The sequence below is a fragment of the Colletotrichum higginsianum genome, chromosome 3, assembly GCF_001672515.1.
Source record: "Colletotrichum higginsianum IMI 349063 chromosome 3, whole genome shotgun sequence".
In the NCBI taxonomy this organism is placed as follows: domain Eukaryota; kingdom Fungi; phylum Ascomycota; class Sordariomycetes; order Glomerellales; family Glomerellaceae; genus Colletotrichum; species Colletotrichum higginsianum.
Window position 1 is genome coordinate 2323387 of NC_030956.1, and position 24306 is coordinate 2347692.

General features: G+C 56.1%; 3 protein-coding genes across 3 annotated transcripts; 1 reads left to right on the forward strand and 2 right to left on the reverse strand.

Moving 5' to 3' along the window:
- Positions 1–15886: 15886 nt before the first annotated feature.
- On the reverse strand, positions 15887–18175 carry CH63R_04250 (Mitochondrial folate carrier protein; the record flags this gene model as incomplete). The annotated part of the gene is made up of 6 exons (XM_018299225.1): positions 15887–16731; positions 16795–16952; positions 17855–17891; positions 17955–17983; positions 18039–18085; positions 18149–18175. 6 exons carry the CDS (start codon positions 18173–18175, stop codon positions 15887–15889), a joined length of 1143 nt encoding a protein of 380 aa, XP_018160471.1.
- Positions 18176–18398: 223 nt separating this feature from the next.
- On the forward strand, positions 18399–20019 carry CH63R_04251 (Splicing factor 3b subunit 4; the record flags this gene model as incomplete). Its single annotated transcript, XM_018299226.1, has 3 exons — positions 18399–18454; positions 18712–19620; positions 19698–20019. The coding sequence occupies 3 exons, from the start codon at positions 18399–18401 to the stop codon at positions 20017–20019; spliced, it is 1287 nt and encodes a 428-aa protein (XP_018160472.1).
- A 393-nt stretch (positions 20020–20412) lies between these two features.
- On the reverse strand, positions 20413–23973 carry CH63R_04252 (Mitochondrial membrane protein Pet127; the record flags this gene model as incomplete). Its single annotated transcript, XM_018299227.1, has 1 exon — positions 20413–23973. The coding sequence occupies one exon, from the start codon at positions 23971–23973 to the stop codon at positions 20413–20415; it is 3561 nt and encodes a 1186-aa protein (XP_018160473.1).
- Between the last annotated feature and the right edge of the window lie 333 nt (positions 23974–24306).

The following is a 24306-nucleotide window of genomic DNA, read 5'->3' on the forward strand; positions in this document are numbered from 1 at the left end:
GAGATGGGAGGAAAACACGGACCGAGCCTGGGAACTGAGAGAGTGTACATGACAACCGTGCAGAAGTGTCGAGGAAGAACTTCGAATTCTCGAGTAGTAAAGAGGGATAAGACATTCTGGGAAAGACGAGTTCTGAGCAAGGGAGGGACTGGAGGCTTGCTGGTGATGAGAAGACTCTTCTCATCCGTATCCGCGGTCTTGGATGGGCAGGCAAGTGGTGAGAGCATGAAACAAGCATATTGTGGGAATCTCAAATAAAGACAGCCCCTGGAGCTTGGATCGGTCGCTGTGGCCTCGATCCGTCGTTGCTTATTCCTGGAGACGACGTGCAGCACAGCGACCATCCCATTTGGGGTGTAGGCCAGATCTCGCCCAAAAAGGTGCCCATGGTTGCTTTTTGTCGCAGACCAGAATCGCCGGGAAGTCCATGTTGCAGCCGGACGGCAAGGCGAAGCAGGGGAGGGTGGTGAGTGATGGGTGAACTGTTGAAAGACGTGTCTGGATAATGTGAGAAGAGATAGAGTTACCAATGGATAAAGGCATGGCATGGAGGACGCACCGAGTCCTGGGCAGAACTTTTTAGCGGTGATGAATCGGTGATGGAGAACTGCAAGCCGCACAGGAAAGGACTAGTTGATATTTGAGACGACCCTCGTTGCCGTGCCCAGTCTGTTCGTGGCCCTTCATGAAGTGAGGCGGGGAGGCGATGGATGCTTTTCGTCCGTAAGCAGGAAAGTAATCAAAGCAACCGGAAGGGTGTCCAAGTCGAGGCCTATCGTGTTGGATAACAATGCCGATGGCAACTCCAGAGAAAGCTAGAGAGGGGACTTGCGAAAGGGATGGAAAGATGGCGATGGAGGTGAATGGCCAAACCAACTAGCTACAAAGATGGCCAGATCCAGGGGTCGTAGAGGGCTTTCTGTTGACAGCGTACGGACACAGAACATCCAAGTCTAGTTACCGAGAACAGGAAGCACGCAGTCAAGAGAGTTGTCCGAGGTAGGTGTGGTAGCCAAGTAGCCCAGTCAGAGACATGAGAGACCTGCAAGACAGAGTGAGACTGGGAGGTAGAGGGAAGGGGCCCGGCACTCAGCAAGGGATCCCTGGCCATTGGGTTCTTAATTTTTCGCGCAGGCAGGCAGGACTGACGAACGGCAGGGAGAGTGCTTCAAGGGACGTTCCTATTGGCACCAGGAAAGGAAGGGGGGAGGGGTCGGTTGATGGATGACAAGTGGAGATGGACTGTGCAGTTCGGTGTTCTGCTGTACTAACTAAGGCATGGTATCTTTCTACCTACCTATGTAAGGCGGCGTTGTGAAGCTGCTGCTACACACACCCGGCTGCACCTGCTGCCGCTGCAGCAAAAGAGTGCACTGTGGAGTGGAGAATAGGAACATTGTCCTATACCTACCTACCTGTCTACCTACAGTACTAACCTATCCGTACCCAGGATATGCACATGGCTACATCACTTAGTGCTCTACCCAAGGTAGGTAAGAGTCAAAAGACACGTACACTGGCAGGGTGGTCGACTGGTTAGCTCTTGCGGATACAACCGGACGCATCCAGTTTGCACACCCCTCCAAACCCCACACTCCCTTTCTTCTCACCCTACCCCCTCCTGCCGTCCAACCTTCCGTGTCCAACCCACCCCCTCTTTCCCCAAGCTCCCGCCCCGTTCACCAGGCACCCCCTACCCCCTTAGCACTTCGTTCGACCTCAACGCGTCCTTGCCTTGAATAGCTACACCATTTGGTGAGTCTGTTGACCACTCCCTGCCTACCCACACACCCAACGAGCGTGCTCCTCCTGCCTGTCGCCAGCTGTTACGTCGAGACCACAACTTCGAGTCGAAGCCACAGCCGAGAATTGCAGCCTTGACCACTGGTCTTTGGACCAGACATCACGTCGTCACACACATCTGTTCTTCCACCGACCCCTCGTCCTCTCGACTCTCTACCTGATCCCTGGACTGGACCGTCGTCGCCCCGTCCGTTTGTTTGTTGGTTGGCCACGTTCGAAATCCTCCGGTCATGGATCAATCTGTCAGCACCTTTTCTGGTCTTCCCAAAGAAATCACACCATTGCAGCCCACATCCCTCCATTCGGCTCCTAATCAGGCTCAGGCTTAGGCTCAGGCTCAAGCACAAGAGCCACAAGCGTGGAGCATGGCTTGTCTTGGTTGGTCCAGCTCTTCCAAATGAATTGGTTTCCGTTTCTTTGCCGTTGCTGCTTGCCTGACCACCGTTCGCTGGCTATGCAGCCGAGAGGCACCAACATGATCATCTACATGGGCTTCTTTGTTCCGCATTGCACCAGCCCTGCACCCTCTGTCGCCTGAAACCCGAAACCCTCAGCATTCGACATTGGTGAGATATGGAAAGGCACATCCTTTCTGCTCTTCGGTACCACTTACACACTCGGGGCCGAGATCACCACCTGACCCTATTCGGCCCATCTTTCAACCAAGACTGCTAAGCGCCTCGTATCGCGCCTCCCATCTCCCGCCTCATTTGGCATTATTCAAATCAGTACGAGGCTGGGTGGCCTTTTCTCCACCTCGCCTCGCCTGTCCCACCGTCGGCGTTGGCAGCCATGTCTGTCCTTGTCCCTTCCCTGTCAATCTGTGTTTGACATTTCGCAACAAGACCTCTTTTCAGTCCGTTTGGGAGGCTTCTTCACAGCCTGGCCTAGCCAAATCCTGGGGGGCTAAATACCGGCCTTGGCACCACCGCGGCGCCGATGAGATCCTACGATGCTTCCCGTCGTCCGCAGGCTCCGGCCCCATGTCGGATGTATCCATCATCCGTTATGAGTCGGCACCCGGGATTGCCATACCGCACGACTTGCTCGCTTCAGGTCCTTTCTCCGGAAAACACGACCACTTAACCATTCACAAGCCCAACGGCAAGCCCAAGCAGCGCCGGGCCGCCTGTTTTTGCACCGGCATCGTAACTGTGCGGCTGGATTTGTCTTCGTCAGCGCCATTGGGCATCTGAGACTCGCAGTCGGCCTCGGCAAACGGGCCAATGGATGGACTGTCGGCATTCGCCGGGCACGGCCGTACGGGGACACTCTGGCTGCACACTCTCGAAGCCGGGTGGAAATGGCAGTCCGGTCAAATTATATCAAATTGGAAAGATGACGCTTCTGGCTTCTGCGTTGCCAAAACCCCCGAGCTGACTGCAGAGGCAGACAGAGTCAGGGGTGTGAAGGGTTAGAGACTGCAGTGCAGTTCTCTTCTGCCTTTCGCAAATCAACATCGGAATCGGAGTCCATGGGTGTGTCGTCTCCGGCGGTACCCACACCTGGCCTGCGATCTCTCTGGGCCGCGTTGTAACCATGGATCTCAGGGCTTCCCCCTCCAAGACCTCATGTATTTACCTCAAGCCAGGCGAAAAGGAGCTACCGAACGCATGAGCACACCCCCCCCCCCCAGCCCCCTCAACATGCGAGATTTCGCGACCCAATTCAGCCCAGGTTTGTATCACGATAACGCTGTCAACCATCTGGCGTCGTGTTGCTTACCGCACATTTTCTTCACCCATGACCCCCGGTGGTATATCGGTCCACAACGATTGAACTAGGTAATAACAGGCGATGCAAACAAGCGACATCTCTGTTCAAATCATACCTGCTTCTCGTTGGTTTCGGTGACTCTTCGAAGCGCACTCTGTTTACGTTTCAAGGGCTGTTGTTGTGTGGTGGACGGTGCCTTGTCGGTTGGCATCAAGTGACTGACAGAGGCTATACAAACACACAACTGTCATTCGTGAGAAAACCAAGATAGAATGCATTGCGGCACAAGTGGAGGATTGCCGGCTCTAAAGCCACTCTCACTTGTCGGCCATCTGCCGCTTGATGCACAATAACAACCCACTGCAGGGGCTTGCAAGAACAATCTGTCATCTGGAAAGTTTTGATGCTGTACCTGGGTTTATGCAAGCCATGCGATGGCATTGAAATTATTGCCCTAAGTGGTCTGTGTTGGTTTCCCGTACGGAGTCCGTACATACTGTGGACCAGGCCAGTCAGCCGCTCAAAATGGATGCTTGGGACAATCCATGCCCGTTGAAATGCAACCACAACAAAAGCAAGCACAATGATTATGGCATTCATAATCCCATTCTACGTTCCGCCACCGACTCTGGTGATGAGTAGTAGCCTTCCACAGGATCCGATAGCAAAGAGCTGAGCTGCTAGGTGCTGCTTCTTTCTCGCTCACGGGACAGGCTCGCCGACCCAGTAGACGCCGAGCTACGTTCCGAATGTTTGGGAGGGACCCTACCCTGCACCGCGGCATCGCTTGTCGTCACCTACAGTGGGACAATGAGAGCCGGGTTTCCTCATCAGGGTACCATTGAACAACACCAATGCGTGGTCTGAAGATGGCTCAGCAGTTTAGTTGGCCTGTTCAGACACAGTAGCAGCCGCGTGTCATGGATTGCATGCCCGCGCATCACAAATCATATTTTCTTAGACAATTCGACCTTTGGGAAGTGTTCCGCGGCCTTGGCGCGCTTTGCTGTTCCTCCTCCAATACAGCCGTCACCCAGTCAGCGCTTCCCCTTTTGTCCTCCTCGAGAGTCAGGACTACGCGCGTACGCCGCCGCACGACGGGCTGCGCAAGATAATACGACATACGACTTGGGTCCCCAAGATTGCTCTATTTTTCACAAAACGTCCACAGGTCAAAGGCCAATGAAGGCTCAGCTATCGCTTGACATGACCACTAAACGGTCTAACGGGGGCAGTCGGCCTAGCGCTACCAAACCAATTGTGGCTGAGAAACGTACATTTCACGTCATCCATCCGACGGCTTGATTCCAAATGCTCACCTCCCATGTTGGTCGTCGTCTGAGACCGTCCGTCTGGCCTGTACTATAGCCAAGGGCGATGTACACGCTGGCGCAAGGAACCGGGAATACAATGACGGAGTCTCATTACGTGGGGGCGGCAGCGGCGGACCGGATACAGCTGACTCGCCGCAGCGATGTCACGGTCTCTCTCAGCTTCATATGTGATGGATTGGAATCCTCACCCTCCGTCGTGGAGGGAGACCGCTATGGGATGACGGGCTCGAAACTTACCGCGTACATCCGACCGGCTGCGCGACATCCGACTGCCATTCGGTAGGAGGCAGGGCTGGCCATCAATGCCGAGTGTTGGGCGTCAAGACGCTTGGGTGCTGGCTCTCTCAGCTGAAGGATGGGCTTTGCCAGATACCCACCTCTCAACAGCTACCGGCTCCCAAAGGCCCGAAGGGCTGACGCTGATCCCATGTGGTTCACGGCTCCAGCCTGACGGAAGCATGGGGCCGCAGACTCGGGAAGACGACAAAGTGCGTCGCGATCCATTCCGTCGGGAGACGAGGGACGGGGCATGGCGGCGGCGGCGGCGGCGGCGAGCTGAGGTGACGCAGCCCCAAAGACAGCACACGCCAGCCAAAAGGAGGTTAGCGGAGCTGCAGACGTGAGCTCCCGCCGTGTATCCGTGCACAGGTCCCAACCCGATACTGCGGTTACAGGGCGGTCCCCTGGCTTGAGCCTCGAGCTACATTCTCTCTCCCCTTCTCTCTTAGACTCCTGTGTCATTGGGTGCCCACCGCACATCGGCCAACTTCAGGATCCAGGATGATTTTCGCGGGCAGAGGCATGGCACAATGACGGCAAGTAAGGGGCCGACATGGTGGCAACAGGTCGGGGAAGCGATGCCACGACCGGCAAACGAGATGACGGATCGGAGGTGATTTGTGTTGCGATGCGAACCCAATTGGAGCGCGTTCAATGTGTCTGAGATGCACGGCGCCCATCCCGTTTCTCTCCAACCAACCAGTGTCCGCCACGGCTGGAGGGGGAAGATTGGCAGGGGAAACGGCTCCAGTGCGGCTTCAGCAGACGAGAACTCATTTCATCTTGGACCGCACTGCCAAAGCCGACAATGGACGTCGAACGATCAACAGCAGCCAAGCTGTCAAATCCCTTTTCCCCTCCTCCTCAGCACGACCGCAACGTGCAACGGAGGCTAGGCTAGGCACCCGGGCTAGGCACCTAGGCTACCTACCTAAGCTGGATCGACCAACAGACAATGGAGTTGGAATATGGTCGAAACGGCCTTAGACTTCAGCGGCTCTCGATTTGACTTCTTCCGCGGCCCAGCTGTCGCTCTCGAAGAGGTATCCATATTAAATGATGTGTGCGGATACACGTGTGGTCCATCGCCCTAGCGAGCCGTTCCGTTCTCCGTTCTCGGTGGCGGTAAACTTTGACCGGCGGGCTCGAAAACGTTGGCCGTTCTGTCATTGTTCGCTCCGTCTGGGTAACCTTATTTCTGTTTTCATTTGTTGTCTTGGAATGCCCAACGCAACTACAAGACTTGCCTTGCCAGAGTCCATACAGTCTTTCTGCGTTATCGGGCGTCTTGAAAGGGCCACTGCAATTTCCCCGTCTCCGTTGGATCGCCTGGCGAGAATCGTCTCGACGATGGACGTGCGTTGTGCACAGACTACGGCCGAAGGCTCCTGGGACGTCCCTAACCTAACCTTACAGTGGCAACTCGCAAGCGCCCCAGGCCGAATTGGACCTCGTACTCGCGGCCATCACCAAAGTCGACTGCCTTCTCCAGGATAATTCATCACTTCGGGAAGGGGTTTCACGCTTAGCCCCACAGAACCAGTCTGGACTCACCCTCTCTTGCTCTTTCTTTCTTTCATTCCAGTGTTCCCGCAGGACGTCTGTGTCTAGCGGGTCGATCAGGGGCTCCTTGTGTAAATAACGACAGCGGGCAATGTTCGATATTCAATGTTCGCCGAGGGTCTGGTCTCAACTCACGCCAAGCCTTTGTGGATGACCCCCCCTCCTGCTGGATGAAATAAGACGAACAGGTTGAAACTTGCCTACCCGTACTCTCTCATTTCAGCCTTACGTTAACCGTAAGTTGGGTCAACATTATCAGACGTTGCCCCCCCCCCCCCCCCCCTTCCCTTACCAGACGAGGGACCGGTGCCACTTGCTCACACTGACACGCGCTGGGAGACCTGTCGCAGACTTGTTCTGATTCGTGCCGAGACCGTTCAAACACATAGCGGCCGACTGGCCTGTCTGTCTATGGCTTCCCTTCACACCGGGCAACGACCTTCTGCAGAGAAAGGCCTTCTTTACGTCACACAGAAAACTTGACAACGAAACCCTGCCGCGCGATTTCCCGACTCTACGGGAACAAGAAGTATATGTCATCTCGTCTTCCGATCGTGCTAGGACCCCCCCCCCCACGATTCACTGCTCATAGGCAATCGCATCGTCATTGTTACCTTGACCTGGCGCTGCCTGCTGAAGGACAACTGCCTGTGGGCGATGGCAAATTTTCAACACTCAACCATCACATATCAACTTTTTTCCCCCTCGAGATTACTCTGCAAATTTCCCGCCCAGCTCGGTTGGGAGAAGCGCAGTTGCAGTCGCGCCGCATTGGTGATAGAAATGGCTGCTAGGCACCGGGGAAGCAGGGTGCTCGATCCGCTAGCCAGGACAAGGACCCTTCGGCTTTCGCAAGCAACGTGGTTACTCCTGTATTCGGAGCCAGGCGGGCTGAGGAGGGGGGTGAGTAAACAGACATGAGGCGCCCCGCGCGTCATGTGCAAAGTCCGGCCGCTTCTCTCCAGCCATTTTGGCGATGAGGACCTCCTTACTTTCGCAAGCCAAACTCAACATGGACATATGTCACTTCTCACATGCTGGCCAAAGCTCTTCAGGACGTTGCATCCACAACGAGACGCCGTCTGACAGGCCAAAAATCTTCAGAGCCCACATAGGGTCTGGCGATGCATCTGATAACGCGTGAGATGGACGGTCAAACGGATCGAGGCACCCAAAACATGTCATGGAAATTTATCAACCCCCTTCCTCCCGTCGACATGTCATCTCGTGATGCGCGTCTATTCCTGGCTTCGTGAAACATGGCAATACCGGCATCGCCTTGCAGGATGACGCTCTCGGCCGTTGAACCAAGCTGTAATCTAGCTTCACAGCAACTATACGGACCGAACCACGCGGGTGACGACTAGGCGGGCTCCTACGGGCAAAGGACACAGAGACTGATTAAGGCAGAGCAGAGCCGACCCCAGGGGTCCAGTCCAGGGAACCCGGGAGGGTGAACGGGAGAGAGGGCGGGGCCCAAGACCGTCTCGGTAGGCATCAGGCTGACCTGAGATGAATGCATCCTCATGTACCGAGACTCGACCATTCTTGAGCCACGGCTGCAAGGGGCTTTCTTTCAGGGAGGCCCGACTCCGCCGCTCGGCCATCCGCAGAACAAAACGGCGTTTCTTTTTACGATCTCTCCGCAGATCGATGGTAGCAGTTTCCAGTGGGCAGAGCCAGAAGAGGGGTCTGGAGCGGATCATGGTAACAGAACCTCGACCCGGCCGTATTGAAAGTTTTGCGGCATCGAATTTGGACAGCCGTGGTCAAAATCTTTGACAGCACACCCGGATCTCGTGGCGCATCCTCTGTTCTGGCCACAAACAGCCACATGCTTGCGATTTCCCAGGCCCTTGGCATCCACACACCCTCTCTCTATCTCTGTCTGCTCGCCATGTCAGATCGTGGCATGGCCGATCTGTGAACTGATGCCTCGAAGCGGGAGATTCGAAAAGTTATGAAACGGGCAAATACAGGAGCTGCGCATCAGCGAGATCCGATCAACTTTACGGATACGGGCGGACGACATGCCGCCGAGACCCACAATCTGGTTGCGCTGCGCCCTCCGACAACGACGGCTTTTCGTCGGCGTTTTGAACAACTACCCCTCGCACTTGCTCTCTCGCTATTGCCCCGTCGACAGGTATCACCGGTTGCGGCAATAAACACGAAGAAACCCGCCTGATCGACTCAAAGTTTTTCACCTTTTGCGACGACGCGGATGAGATCTGATACGGATTTGCTGTTGGGGGAGGGCGTGGACCGCATCGAGTGAGGGTATCCCCTGACTCGACTGTCCGTAGCAATGTCTAAGCATCCACTTGAGCAATCTGATATATGAGATGGCACGAGTATTCACTCGGCCGCCGGTCATCGGTGGGCCAATTGGGGCCTCGAGAGATGACGGCGGAAAGGCAAGCGGGACATCCGGAGGTTTAGTCCGATATACTAGGCGCTGTCGATTGCCCGACTCTCAAGGGATGACCCTGTATCGAGCTCGCAGGTCAGCCGGCATCGTCGACGACCTTGGGCCCTGTGGCTCTGGAAAGAGGAAGAGGGGGAAGGGGGGGGGTGCTTGGTGCGGACCAGCCTCGTCGAGTCGCGCGTGCCCAAGGTCGACGACGGGCTTGGATGGGAATGTTTCAATCGCAAGCTTAGACGATGCGATATGTAAAGCCGCCTTTTCCCACGCCCATCGGCCATCGGCCATCGGCCAACCATACATCGGCCCAGCCCCACTGACAGGCAATGGGATCGACGCACTTATCCTAACCAAGAACAAGTCGGATCGCTGGTCAGGGGGAAAGGGACCGGCTTGGGTACACTATGTGGCTCATGGGGCAGCGGGCCATGGGCGGGCCATGGGTTCTCCCCCCCCCGGCCCAGTCCGACTCTGAGTTCCCAGTCCCCCGGTCTGTCCAGTGAGTAGAGAGTGGCCCAGATCTCGACTCTAATCATTCATGGTTGTGCCTCTGTGCCTCAGGAGGGAGTATGCTCTGTATGGGCGGGAGGGGGTCGTCCTGGTGGGGGCGCTCCCCGCCCATCATGACAGCCTTTTCCTTTCTTTCTTTCTTTCCTCACTTTTTCATCATGTGCGGCGCAAGGGATTTGTGATATGTGATGGCGGAACTGAGATCTGCCCTGACCAACATTTCGCAAGCTCTTCCCTTTTGATCACGGCCAAGACTCCCAATGCAGCAGTATTGCCCCGAGCCACTGAGCTCTCTGGGATTCCTGCTTCGTACATACATGTGCGTAGGCATGTCTGATCTCTGTTTTCCCCCCCTTGTTCAAAATCGGACAATCTGACATGTCACCGAAGCACGATCAACCGACATGGCGGTCGATCATGTTCTGAGTTCCTTCGAGTGCATATCTCACGTACTGACGCTGGAGCCCGTCCGGGGCAGGAAGGGAGGGGTTCCGACGGCCAGGCGGGATTCTTTCTAACTGGGCGGATCGAGGGGCACAGGAACACATACACACACACACACACACACACACACAGACACAACATTTCAAGGCAAAAGGCACGAGATGAACAGGTGCGGCGGCGGGGAAAGAACGGAAGAGGTCGCATATTCAATTCAAGGCGCATCCGACGGCCGTCGACGGGTCCGATGGGCGACAACTGTGCGACGCCCGACGCAAATTCTCAACTCCGTAGCCGTAGCCTTTCCAACAGCCCCCTCGTTGTCATTTATATGGTCCGGAACCGAGAGCGACCGACGGGCGGCACCACTCAGATTTTTCTTGCTTGACTCCGAGGAGGAGGGGGGGAGGAGGAATGTGGGAGACCAACCCCCGCTTGCATCATCATCGTCATCGTCTCTGGCGTCGTCGTCTTCTCTCTACCCATGACGCCGGCGGGCACATTTTCCCAGTCCAGGCGATCCGTCACTCTCGTTGTTTTTCTTCCTGCCTTTTCTTCTCCTGCCGCTCACCCACATCAATGGGACCCCACCGTGCGTCCCTCCGTCATCAGCAGAGAACGACAGAGATCGCGATCCTAGGGCATGGGCAAATGCAGGCGAGGACTGACGATGCGCCATGTTGGATGCGCTGCGCCCATGACGCGCTGCAGAAACGAACCCAGCCGGCAACGGCAGCAACAGCAGCAGCAAGAGGGCCAAAGCGAGGCAGCTCGAGCCCAAGGAGGTTTTTCTATCAGTTCTCTCTTCACCTCTTCCTTCCCACGCTATCCTCTTTGACGATGTCGTCGCGAGAAGAGGACCCGCCGAACGAGATATTTCCTGACCCCTTCGATCTCGTCCGTCCACAGCCCCCTCACCCCCTGCCGGCGCGTGGTTCTTTTTTCCTCGACAAAGCCCTAGGGCCGCCGCCGCCGCCGCCGCTGCTCCCCGCTGCCCATCTTGCAGTGCCAACGTTTTGGTTGTTGTTTTTTCCTGTGCTCTTCAAGGGGGCCCGTGTGACAGGAGCAGATCCGATCTAAGATGGACGACGACTCCTGATGATCTTGGAAGTTTGCGAGATATTCGCGACGTTTCGAAAGGGTCCCCTTTCTTCCTTCCTTCCTTTCTTTCTCCTCCCAGCCTTATCATCGCGCACCCAGGGAGGGGAACCGGGGGGGTGTATAGCGAAGAGGGTTGCGATGGGATTTGAGATGACCGTAAGTACCCGTACACCATGTACCCGCACCAGGTACCCTTTTCCCACGGTCTCCGTCCATCTCTCGCAACGGGCGACCCACCCCGTTTTCCAAGCCCTCGTGGCAAATTCACGGTGGCGCGGGCTCATGTTTTCTTTGTTCTTGAAGTGTTTGTTATATGTCTTTCTCGTTAGTGCGGTGCCAGAGCTCGACGAGGGCGGATGGGGAAGGGGGAGGGGGGGTCGACGAGTGTCGGCACAGGATTGGCTCCGAGTCTGGAACAAGACTGTATCAGATGAGTCACGTTTCTCCTCTGTTAAGCCCAAGGCTTTTACCCGTATCCTCATAGCAGAGGTCGGCCCTCTTCGCAACGCTCCAAACGGCGCGGCGTGGGGAGAAGGTCCTTTTGGGGGGGTTTGACTGGTGTAAGTCGGAGGAGGGGGCGGCGAAAAATGGGGAACGTGGACGGGCGCGGAGTAGGGGTCATGCTTGTTCGGAGCCGCGCACGACAACGCACGCGATGCTGGATGTTGGGAGCGGGGGCTGCCAAAATACTCCTTCTCGGCTATCGCTGTCCTCCGTCTACCAGCGCGCGCGAGAGAGAGAGAGAGAAGAGGGAAAGAGAGGTGTCCTATTTGTCCCCTCTCCCCCACAGGCCGGCGACGCCGTGTTCTGGTCCACGCTTGCCACACAGGCGGACGGCGGCGAGATACCCCAAATGGATTGAGGGGGAGGGGAGAATCAGGCGTCAAAGTACCGGAGGCAACCGGTCGGAGAAAGTCTTGGAACGAGGTACGGCTGTCATTGAGCGGCTTCCAGGTGTGTCCGTACGGCCGGCTTCCCCTGCCACACGTCCGCCGCGCAACTCCAGACACGAGTGGGTGGCCGCGTGATTTGTCCTCGTGGAGGGCCCTCTCTGCGTCGGATGCAAGGGAGGAGCAACGAACGAGCTGATGATGGTCGTTGAACTATGTGTGGGTGGAAGGGTTGCGCCGCATGCTTGGGGCTTGCTTGGGGCGAGGTAGGTTCGGCCGTGATGACCGTTTCTCAGCATTCCTTGGGCCGGATGGGACAGCGAGCTGGGTTCGGCGATTGTCCAAGGCTCTGTGACTCTGTGACCCCCCCCATTCCCTTATCCCCTTTTGCGCTCGCGAGACTCTCGGATCGGCGCCGTTGAACCAGGACGACTCCAAGTCTCCAACGTGTCACCCGTTCGTCGAGGACCCCCCCCCCCCCCCCCCCCCGCGCCCATCCTGGACCCCGGGTGGGTTTTGGAATGCTGCGGTTAGGTGGGTGGGTTGGTCAGTTGGGTGGCCAGTTGAGACCTTTTCTTTATTTTTCCTTTTCGTACACTCCCAATGTCTCAAAGGGCGGGGCGAGGCGAGGCGAGACATACCAGAGACGAGACAGGTATATCAGACAGCCCGACTACCAGCCAGTGGCGCGCACGCGGGATAGAGAGGAGGAGGGGGGGCGAGTCGCTGGAACGAGTGGTGTTCGTTGCTCGCCGCTGTCTGAGATTCGGAAATGAGGACCTTGGGAGAGAGCTCGCGGATCAGGAGCCCGGGGGTTCTCTTCCAGTCGGGCTAATTTCTGCTGCTGCTGCCGCCCTCTCCGTGCCTGTGTCTCTGTACTACTTGGCACCGTTGCTGCTATCTATTGTTGCACTTTCTGGTCGCCCGTGGGGCTTGAAGGCGACGTTAGTGTCCCAATTAGCCACCATGAAAGATAGACACACACGCACAGAGAGAGGGAGAGGGAGAGGGAGAGGGAGAGGGAGAGAGAGAAAGAGAGAAAGAGAAAGAGAGAGAGAGAGAATAGGGTCGGGTCTGTGTGAGGAAGGAGGGCCCGAGAACTTGGATCACCCCCGAGACCTATTGTTCCTGAGAATCCTGTGAGATGTGACAGCGGCACCTTTTCTTTCCTTTCCTGGGTGAGATTTGGCAGTCTGTCGTCGTGAGATCCTGCAGTTGTCCACTCAAGCCCCTCCCTCCCCTTCTTTCTTCTTGTTAATCCAGGTACGCAGATGCATCGTCGTTGCTGGGCTGATAGGAGCCAAGAGAGAGGAGGGGGGGGAGGGATGCGGCCAGGCATTGAGCTGCAGAATACGTGCAACGTTGGCAAAATATGTGGTCTGGACTTGCTCGCCCCCCTCCCCCTCTCCTTTGAAGGTGAGGCAGTAGGTAGTATGCGTAGGCACAGTCAGGTTCCGCTCTTGCGAGTCCACTATCGCACCATTCTCCCACGTCGCAGGCCGCGCAGATGTGAGGGGAGGCATGAATCTCATCGATTGGATGATAAACCAGCCGCAGCCTGCAATGCCCTTATCCCCCCTATCCTCAACCCCCCCCCCCCCCCCCCATTCTGAAATTGCATTCGCCATCGCGGCCGGACGGTGTCGTGAGGGTGTGCTGTGCTCACCTGCCGGCTGTCTTCCGCGCCGGAAGCATTAAAGATGTGGGAGAGGTGGGGGGGATGTTATAGAGAGGGGCTGACATGTCAGGTCTCATCTCTGCCCACCACTCGTTTCTTCCTCGGCGGAAACATCCTCGTGGCTTCGAGGGGCCGGGAAGGGGACTTGGCCACTTCCCATCCCCGTCTTGAAGGAGGAGGGAGTTTCCAAGCCGTATAAATGGCGTGTAGAGGTGTCGAACTGGAGCGCGTCAGTAATCAACGACTCAAGTGCCGGGCGGGCCACTTGTGCTAAGAGAGAAGGTGGTCTTGTAAGGGTGTGTGTGTGTGTGTGTGCGTGAGCGCGCTGGTGAACATTGTCTTGTCTCGGACGTGGAATCCCGCGCGTGAGACGTGGGATGTCGGGCGCCCCAGAGGTTCTTCTTGGCTGGTTTTTGAGAGAGAGAGACATAAGAGACATTTGCCAGTGGGGTGGGTCGGTCCGCTAAAGACGTCCTCGTTCGTCGTGATTGCGACATGATCCCATCAGGCTTGCATCGTTTTCGGTGGTGGCAATTCATGCTAGTATGAAGCCCGAGATCTGACGGATCAGATGGGTGCCCCGCCCTTGACGCCTTCGTTGGGAGAGTTGATTTTTGATGGCGTGTACGGTACCCAGCCTTTGTCTAAATCGGAGGGTCTGAAATCTGATTTGTGGCAATAGACTGCATCTCATGGCCCTCTGGCCACGGACGCAGAAGAGGAGTTTCGGTGATGGGGATCCAGCATGCTTGAAGAGACGAGAGACTGGCAGAGCGTTCAAGGCTCTGTGACCCTGACTGCTTACCTCGAAGCACATTCGTGTCATTTTCGACTCTGGGAATGCTTCTGCTGTAAAATTATGACACTCTAAGCAATCTCCGGTTGGGTTGTAGTGGGAGACAAACATCAATCTGTGTGCACCATCCAAAGTAAACGTTAGTGTATAAAACCAATGGGCATTTCCACCGCGCCTGTTGTTGGCGCGCGGCCCGGATCGTTGTCATGCCCCGGTGCCTGCTCCCCCCTTTCTAGTTTCTCGATGGAAGCCCTGGGCGAGACCGGGACACGAAGGATCTCCTGAAGCGCGACATGTGCATCTGGACAGTGTTTTGGGCGGAGAAGAAAGACTTGTTGGAGAGGGTAAAGGAAAAGGACTGTTTGACAGCAGCTTAAAACGAAGCAACAACTAGAAGGGGGGAGGCAAAGCAGGACGGATGTTTTTCATGTGCTAGGTTCGGTTTTCGCATTAACGACCATGACATCCCAAGTCCTGGCGAATATGACCCGGTAACTCGTTGCTAATGTAGCCAAGGAGACGAGCCCCCGCTACATATGCTTTGGTTGGTTCAACAGCATATGTGGCCTTGGACGAAGAACTCGCGTTAATTCTCGGCCATCGTGTAGTTGACACCCTCGACCGGGGTGGGTAAACTATGTAAATACAGGAGGTGAAGAGAAGTCACTTGCTTCAACTATTTAAATTCACCTCGTTGAGCCGACTCGCCATGTTCCTGATACCTCACCCTTTTGTTTCTGTGTATTCATAATCTTATTTTACTCGACCATGTTTTAAACGACAACGCTAGGAAAGGGGTAGGGAAGGACCTTTCGTGATGAGAGCACAAACAACGTCAAGTGACCGAGAACACACAACTCTTTCTATTTTATCCTCATCCGTATTGGGGCCAGGTGCTGGTGTGAGAGACAGGCTGGGCATCTCAGGAGAAACGCTTCCCAACGGGTGCTTTACTTTGCAGATTTCATTTCAGGCCATACAAACATCATACTGGAGCTCGTGTAGCAGCACAATCGGAAGCATGAGATAAAAGGCTTCAATACGACTTCGACAGTATCGATTATTTGTAGCCTCAATGGGGAACTCGGAGGGCCGAGGTTGTTCGAGGGACACAACAGTCAGTGTGATACCATGGCGATAAGAATCCTTTCGAGAAAATTGGCTTCAGGGACTGCGCTTCTGAGTCGCCATCGGTGAGAATGACGCCGCAACGAGAGAAGAGCTGCTCCTCTTCAAACTCATGTACCATGGCTTGGGTATCCCCGATGACACGATGGCATCCCGATTTTCACATTCAGCGCAGCCATCCGATGTGATTGATATCTCTTTTCCGACACTATCATTACAGCATCAATCCACCCATTGAGGTAGATAGTACTTGACGTTCTCATACACAAGGAAGGTGACCCAAGTAGCGGGCATCACCCTCACGACACCGGGCATCAGGCCGCGGTAGAAGCCCCTGGGGCCCTCCTCCTGCCAGATCCTCGCCACCACGCCTCGGATCCCGCGGCCGAACCGCTCGTCGGCGTCGTAGTTCTGCAGCCGGCTCCGCAGCACCTGGTAAGGGTATGTCACGGCACCGGCGACCAGCTTCGCGGCGCTCGAGATGACCACGGTTGCCTCGTTGCTCAGCCGGCCCCCGTCGTCGCCCTTGCGCCGCCTGCCGGCAAAGTACATCTTCTTGGCGGGCTCGTACACGGCGAACTGCACGGCGCCGTGCGACACGCCGATGAGGCTGACGCCGAGGCCGCGGTAGAAGCCGCGCCAGCCCTCGGAGCGGTACAAGACCCGGGCGCCGGCCCACATGCTCGAGTAGGCCCCCGCGGCGGTGCGGTCGGAGGAGATCATGCGTGTCTTGAGAACCCAGACGGGATTCGTCAGGACCTGCGTGAGCGCGCCGGCGAGGGCCGACGAGACGAAGAAGTCCTGCGTCGTGAGGTGCTCCTTGGTCAGGTTCCGGGCCTCGAGGCCCGAGCCGTGCGCCAGGGGCAGGTAGCCGGCCCTCCAGTAGGCGAAGGCCCGCTCGACGCGCGACTTGAAGAAGAAGAAGGCCGACCAGCTCGAGGCGTTGCCGATGAGGTTCGGCGTCAGGCCTCGGTAGAGCGAAGCGATGGGGTGTGGGTTCTGAGTGAGCGTGCGGATGAGCGACATGGTCGTCAGCGACACTGAAGGGTTCGCGGCGCTCCTGTGAACTGGATGAATGGTCAGCGTTGGTGGGGGGGAGGGTTCATTGAGCGGCTTGAGTCTTCACTTACTTTGCATCCGTGTCTTCACGATGTCAAGCGGGTGAACCACAAGAGTCGCGACAGAGCCGGCCGAGAGCCCGGCGACGGACTCAACGAGCGCGGGTGAGATGCCCGCATTTTTGCTGTCCGACATAGAATCGAGGGACTCTCGGTCACATTGCAGAGTACTTGCTCGAATTCAACAGCGTCTTTTCTGGCCGAGTTGAAGCGTATTTTCACGGTTCGAAAAGAGCTTGGGTGAAGCTTGAGTGTGGCTGGTGACATCCCCCGGCTTACATGAAAAAAATTCATACGTCATTTTAGCCTATAAAAAGTGCGGCTCCGCTGCATTTTCCGGAGCTTCAGCCACAGCTGGCCCCCTTGCTGGAGTCATCGTGACGAGCGGTAACACGTCAACGGCCGTGAGGGTATTGGACTCCTTGGCTTGTTTAGATTTTTACTCATCATCATGATGACCCAATCGGTCAGCTCATAGCACCACTTAACTAGATCTTGTAACGGCGCATATGGTACGAAGCCTGCGGCCGTTTGAAGCTTGCTTGCAGATACTCATCTCCGCATGGGTTCAATGTCTGTCGGCAGCTGATTCATGATTGATCGAGTTCGAATCCAACAGTTCAGTTTTATCATAGACGTCGACTCAATCGGAAGTTGGGATGGATCGCCTATGCTGAAAGCGGCGCCGATGAGTGTTTGAAGGCCATACTCTAGCCCAACATTGCCCACAACACCCTTCGAAAGTTTCCATATCCATTGCCCATCTCGGAACATGCCATGCATCTCACAGAGTACGAAGGAATTGTCGTCAGAGAGGGTTCATTTGATTACATGTGTAGTTGTACAGTTCGCCGAGGCCGAGGCCGCGGCCCGAAGTCCCCCATCACCCATGCAGGGGATCTATCGTGTCAACCCTGAAAATGCCGGCTCGCCCATGGTGCGTCGGAAGCCTGAATAGTGTACATAAAGTCGATGTCAAAGGCGCGTGTCGTCTAAGAGAGGGGGGAAATAAGACTGGCAAGGCGTTAGCACTGGATCACACAACGGCCAGTTTGAAGAATACAAGACATACCGGATGAAAGGCGGGCGGGGCTCGCTACGGGTGTAGCCTAGAAACAGTCAATATTGTTGCGGCCAAAGAGCCTGTCAGGCTTTTGATGCTTAGTTCGTACCGAGGTAGAGGACAAGAGGCAGGTATCCGCTGTGAGCAGGTTAGCATCGCTGTCGATAGTAGCCAACTCTTCAGTGAAACTTACTAGTGAATGGCAATACGGGAGATCTCAATGATCTTTCCAATGCGCTCCTACGTATGCGACAGTTAGATTCGGAACGAAGCAACGTGATGTGGGCAGCCAGTGCGTCGCACCTTAGACTCCTCAGAGAGAGTGAACATCTTGTCGATTGGGATGAGACGTCGGCTGGATCAGAGAAATGTGAAAGCTGCTGGTTTACGCGATGTCGCCAATGTTCGTCGTCGCCGGGGCTCGAGGGTTTCTCGTCGTCGTTCGGGATGGGCGATGGTGGATGCGCTGGGTAGAGCTGCACCTGAACTTTTTCTCAATCTGCCGGAAAAACCGCGGAGTGGAACCTTCCCGGAAGAACCACGCAACGTCGTTATGCACCGCTGGAAAGGCCTGGCTTATCGGACCTCACCCCAGGCGGGCTCGATAAGGTACGTACTTCCTGCTGCCAGAGCTCGAGCGCGCTGAACGTCAAGGCCAAAATTTCCAGGTCTCTCGTGTTGAAGCTGGGATATTGACACTTTCGCCTCACGCAACCAACCATACCGTGATCCCCCTTACAATCATAGTCTGGTCGCGCATACAGAAGGAGACTGCAGAATCTTCACAATGGCTCAAAATAGGCATTGGTAAGCTTTAGCCCACTCCGCACATCCTCCAATTGGAAAGCTAACCACACGCGACGCAGGGAACAAGACAAAGATGCGACCATCTACATCGGTAACATCGACGAGCGCGCGAGCCCGGCCATGGTGTACGAGATCATGCTGCAGATGGGCCCCATCCACAATATTCACATGCCCCGCGACCGCGTCACCCAGAACCACCAGGGCTTCGGCTTCGTTGAGTTCCGCACGCCGGGCGACGCCGAGTACGCCGCCAACGTGATGAACGGCATCAAGCTCTACGGCAAGTCGCTACGCGTCAACAAGGCCAGCGCCGACAAGCAGAAGCAGGCCGAGGTCGGTGCCGAGTTGTTCGTCGGAAACCTCGACCCCATGGTCGACGAAAAGATCCTTTACGACACCTTTTCGCGCTTCGGTCCCCTCGTCAACCTGCCCAAGGTCGCGAGGGAAGACAGCGGCAACTCCAAGGGTTTCGGCTTCATCTCCTACGCCGACTTTGAGAGCTCCGACGCCGCCATCTCGAACCTGCACGGGCAGTACATCCTCAGCAAGGAGGTTTCGGTCCAGTACGCCTTCAAGAAGGACGGCAAGGGCGAGCGCCACGGCGACGCCGCGGAGCGTGAGCTGGCTGCTCAGGCCAAGAAGAGGAACATCGTTCCGGAGATTCAGGCGGTACCACCCGCGTTCCTGAACGCACCGCCCCCCGGCCCCGTTCCGACTGCCCCCGCCGGCTTCGATCCCGCAAACGGCCTTCCCGTTCCGGCCCCCAGCCCCGGCCCCCCTGCCGGCTTCGCGCCCCCGCCACGAGGACCTGCGCAGTACAACGCCGTGCCACCGCCTCAGAATATGGGCGGCCCCGGTGTCGGCCGAGGCATGGTGCTCCCGCCCGCGCCGTCAGGCCTGCCGGCCCGCCCACCTCAGTCTCAGGGAGGCTACACCAACCCCGCCGATTTCCACCCGGGCGCCCCGGGGTTCCGGCCGCCCAGCGGGCCTCCCGCCCCCCCCGGTTTCGCCGCCCCTCCGCCCAACTTCCCAATCCCCCCTCCAGGTTCCTCCGGCACGCCGCCCGCGCCGCCCGGTTTCATGCCTCCCCCTGGGTTCAACCCTCCCGGGTTTCCTCGACGGTGAAGAGGGCAGGCGGGGTACGAAAGTCACCACGCAATGGTGCGCCACTCAACACAACACGGAGGCCACTGCTCCGACATAGCAGCGCTCCAAGGAAGTCTTCTAGGGGACACGTCGCTTCCAGAAACAGCAGAGCGTTCAGGATAAGGACTGCGCAAGGAATTCGTTACAAGCGGGCTGGATCAAACTGCAATGGTCTGTCTCCGCTTCGAGTAGACGGGTTCGCCATTGCTGACGATGTCTAGAATTTTCTCTCTCTCTCTATCTCTCCGTCATGAAGTGATGGATACAACGATGCGGTGGCACCGCATCAGGTGCTGGGAAAAATCGATATCTTTGCTGAGTGTACCAGTAGTATAACAACCAATAGCTACGGCGGGCGGCCAGCCATTCGAGTCAATGGTTGTAATTAGTCCGATATTAATGAAGAAACGATGAGTCCATACTCTTATGTGGACCCCAAATCTGTCTTTCGATGTCCTCGCAGCGTTAGACACAAGGCAGAGAGAGAGAGCATGTGGTATTTGTTCTTAATTTCTTTTGTACATGGATTACATATGATAGGCACACAAGTATCATACAGCTTCTATTCCGTTAGCCCGTCACCCCCACCGCCCTAACAACCCCTTCAGTCGGACTTAAGAATCGTTGGTCTCGTCCGGCGACAGCGTTTTCCATTCCTTTTGGTGGCCGAAAGCCTCGTCCCAAGTCAGGGGCTCCTCCTCACCGAGGACGTGAATCGGCGACGTTTTGCTCAACGCGTCCTGTTCCTTCCGGTACTGTTTGCCCTTCGAGCTGAATGCCTCTAACTTGCCCGAGAACATGGAGTACCACTGTTTCTCTCGGTCTTTGGGGTCGTCATGCACGAGCACCTTCTTGCGTCTATCCTGCAGGGCCTTGTATATAGTCTTTGCGCGATCGCCAGGGAGATCCTCAATAGAATACTCCAAAACCCAGCTCGATCGCGAGCTAAGGGGATCGGGTCGCGGGACGTACTGCCCATTGACCTTGTTGCGGATCGTCACGACCATGCCCAGGAGCTCGCCTTTTTTAATATAGAGCTCGGTATCGGCCTCTCGACTCTTTTCACCGGCATCGCTGGCGGCTTCCTTGATGGATTCGGCGGTAGCAGCGACGGCGGCGGCGCTTCTAATACTGGTCTCGAGGCCATCACTACTGGTCTCAGATGAGAGGCCGTCGACCGGTGACGTTGTCGAAGATGTTGGGCCGCTTTCCGCCTGTCTGGACCTGGCCACAAGCTCGGAAAGAATGCGTTCAAATGTTCTAAGTTTGGAAACGTCAGATGCGGCATCGTCGTCGAACTCCTCAACCTCAGCCTTTTCATCCACACGTGTGGCAACCTGAAGAATGAGATCTTTCAGGCCAAGATCGCGGGAGCCGCGTACTCCCGAATCGACACGATCGGTACTTGGAATAGAGGTATTCTCGACTCCTTGCGGTGGTTGCGCTTCACCTGTCTCCTGGGCTACCGACGTCGCTTCTGAGCTCGTTGGAGTATCCGCCTGCGCGGCGCCGAGTCCATCGCCTTGAGCGGAAGCGGTCGTCGAAGCGACAGTTCCACTGACAAGTGATTCGACCTGCTCGTTTTCCTTGCCATTGTTCTCCCGTACATCGTTGGCTTGTTTGGGAGTAAGGGCCTCGAGTAGGCCGTCGACGTACCAACGAGCCTCCTCCGGCGTCCTCGCTTTGAGCAGGCCGCTCTGTTCCAGGGCGTCCTGGATTGCCTCTCGAACATGACCGATGCCAAGAGCATCGTCTTCGACCGCCTCGTCCACCTTTTCTTGCATTTCTTCCCAGAAAGCTTGCGTCTGTCGCAGCTGGTTCCGAGCTTCGTCGATGCTAACCGTTTCTTCTTCCTGGCTGACTAGCTGCTCGGCTTCCGGCTCCGGTGCTTCAGGTTCTGACTCTTCTTGGGCAAGGCCAAGAATTTGCTTTTCGTACTCGGCAACAGCGGTCTGATTGGAAGTCTGGACCTTCTCGATCTCCTCTGACGTGACAGGTTTGGCGAAAACATACATGAAAGGAGGATCCGTGGGCCGCGTCTCTACGTGAAGCCGGATAGAGCGGCCGGGAAAGCGTTCCGTAGCACGATCTAGCACCTTGTTGAGAAGATGCAGACTAAGCTTGAACTCTTGGTCGCCGAGGGTTCGGTTTTCAGTTCCGTGAAGGGAAAGGTCCATCTCCTCCAGACTGACGTATTGGAAGCCGAAAATGCGCTGTGTGTTGTGGAATGCGACGAAAATACCATCCATACGACCCATCCGCACTTGCAGAGAGTACTTGAGAAATGCCGCTCGAATCATGTCAAAGTACTCCCGCTCAAACGATTCCCACTGACCAAACCGTTTGCGAATTTCGTACCCGAGACCTTTCTGGAACCCCTGGGAGTCCATACGGATGGAAACGACGGCTCTTGTCTTGAGGTCGAACATGCCACTCCCCGGCAAGCGCGGATCGTAGGCGTCTAGCTGGGAGCGCATGAGGAAGTCACCCATGGTCGTGTAATGGAAGGCTTCCTCTGCATTGCGCTCTTCTTCCGTGATCTGGCCTGAGTTGGCTCGGCGGTATCTCTCGAACTCATCCTTCGGTAGCGTCAAGAGCTTCTCCATTGACTTTCCAAGCATACTCAGAATGCTGGCGCTGTCATACTCCTTGTCTGCGTCGATGGCGTAGACATCATCCTTCAGATGAAGGAACGCGGCGGCCGGGGCGCGTAGAATTTGTGTGAAGGATGTGAAGTCGGGGTTGAATTGCCGACTGAGATTCGAAGCGTTGATCGGCCGCCAAGCAGAGAGCAGGTAGTGGAAATGTGACAGCATCTGTGTCATGCTGGAGGTGGATCCGGTATATTTCTTGCGAAGCTTGGCTGCAAGGCCAACTAAGGTATTGTCTTTAGAAGAAGTGACATACTTCTTGAGCGCGTTGAAGTCGAACTCGTTGATCGGCATGATGTTTGAGAGGTAGGGGTCAAAATTGTAGACTCGAGAACGGGGGTCTTGCAAATGGTAAACTCCAGGATTGAACAACACTCTTTCCAGTCCGTAGGACAGTTTGGGGACTTCTGGTGCATCCGGTACTTCGATGGGCTCCAGATCGAGGCTTCTCGCAACTACTCTCTGGACGTTCAGTTTCGGTTTCCTGCGCGACTTGCCTGCTTTGGTTGTGGATGTCTCGGAAGCGTCACCAGAGCTAGCACCTTTGGCGTCTAATGCGGCAGCCCCCGATGCGCCTGCAACAAGGGCAGTCTTGTCACCTCGAAACAAACGGTTTGCGATAGACGTCCAATGTCCGGAGAGCTTCTCAGGTTCAGAGGCAGACGGCGCTGATGTCTCGTTATTTGGTTTCCGCAGCGAGCCCAAGGGAGCCACGCTTCTGATCTTGCGAATCGGGGGGGTTGTGCTCGAGGCTTTCGCTTCTTCGGTTTCAACGGACTGGGTAGCCGATGTCGATGACGCAATTGCTGTGGCTGAATTTGATTCATCCGTCTTGGAAGCAGTGCCCGTAACAGCCGGCCGCTTGGCCAGGTGGTCCAGAGGAATCTGCTGCGAGCTCAAGACGCTCTTGAGTACATCCAAGGTACCACTGACTGTCTTGAGCCTCCCGCCTAGCTTCGATGTTTGCCGCTTCACGAACTTTTCCAGCTCTTGCGCCTTTGTCACATCGCTAGGGTCTGCCTCGTGACCCAAGACGGTGCTACCATCGGCGCCCTTCTGGACGTGGGATAACCTCTTGTTGATAGAGGCATAGCTATCCTCAAGCTTCTTCAGGGACTCAAACACCTGGCGTATGACATCGGGGCCGGCCGGTTGTTCGGTCCCTGTCGAGGGAGGCTCCGGGGAGGCAGATTTCGTCGAGGTCGCGGCTCGGGCTTGCTTCGTCTTCTTCGGAGAGGAGTTTGTCGGTCGACGAGAACGAGTGAGCTTTGCACGGGTTTTCTTTTCATCCTTTCCGCCTGAAGAGTGGGCTTTTGTATCCAGTGGCTTCTCCTCCGTCGCAGCTGGCTCATCCACGGCTGTTGACGCATTTGCGCTCTTTGCGTAACCACGATCGCTCACCAGGACGGTGCTCCGGAACGGTGCGGGTCGCGAACTACATGGCGCTGAGAGACAGGAACTGCGCGGCGTGCATACGTAAGGGTTTCCGAGCCGTCGAAGGCGTTGAGGGTTCACGCGAAGCATTGAGAACGGTATTCAGCAAATCCCCGAGGCGCGATGGGGAGTTGGGTAAGGTGGTAATGAGTAGAAGCTCAATTTTTTTTTACTAGGTGTACATCGTACAGCATGCGCCGCGGACCCACGTGATCCGTGCATACGTATAGTCCCTTCCTACATCATAGGTACGTACCTATGCATGTAATGAAAGTGTTTTCTAGGAGGGAATTGATCCTCACCAACATTCGGCGCAACTCCCAATAGTAAATCTCAATGTACACGCACAACGGCGACCTGTCACTTGTGTATACAACATCTTTCGACAACACAAATTGGTGAACCTCAAAGTTTATCGTCTCC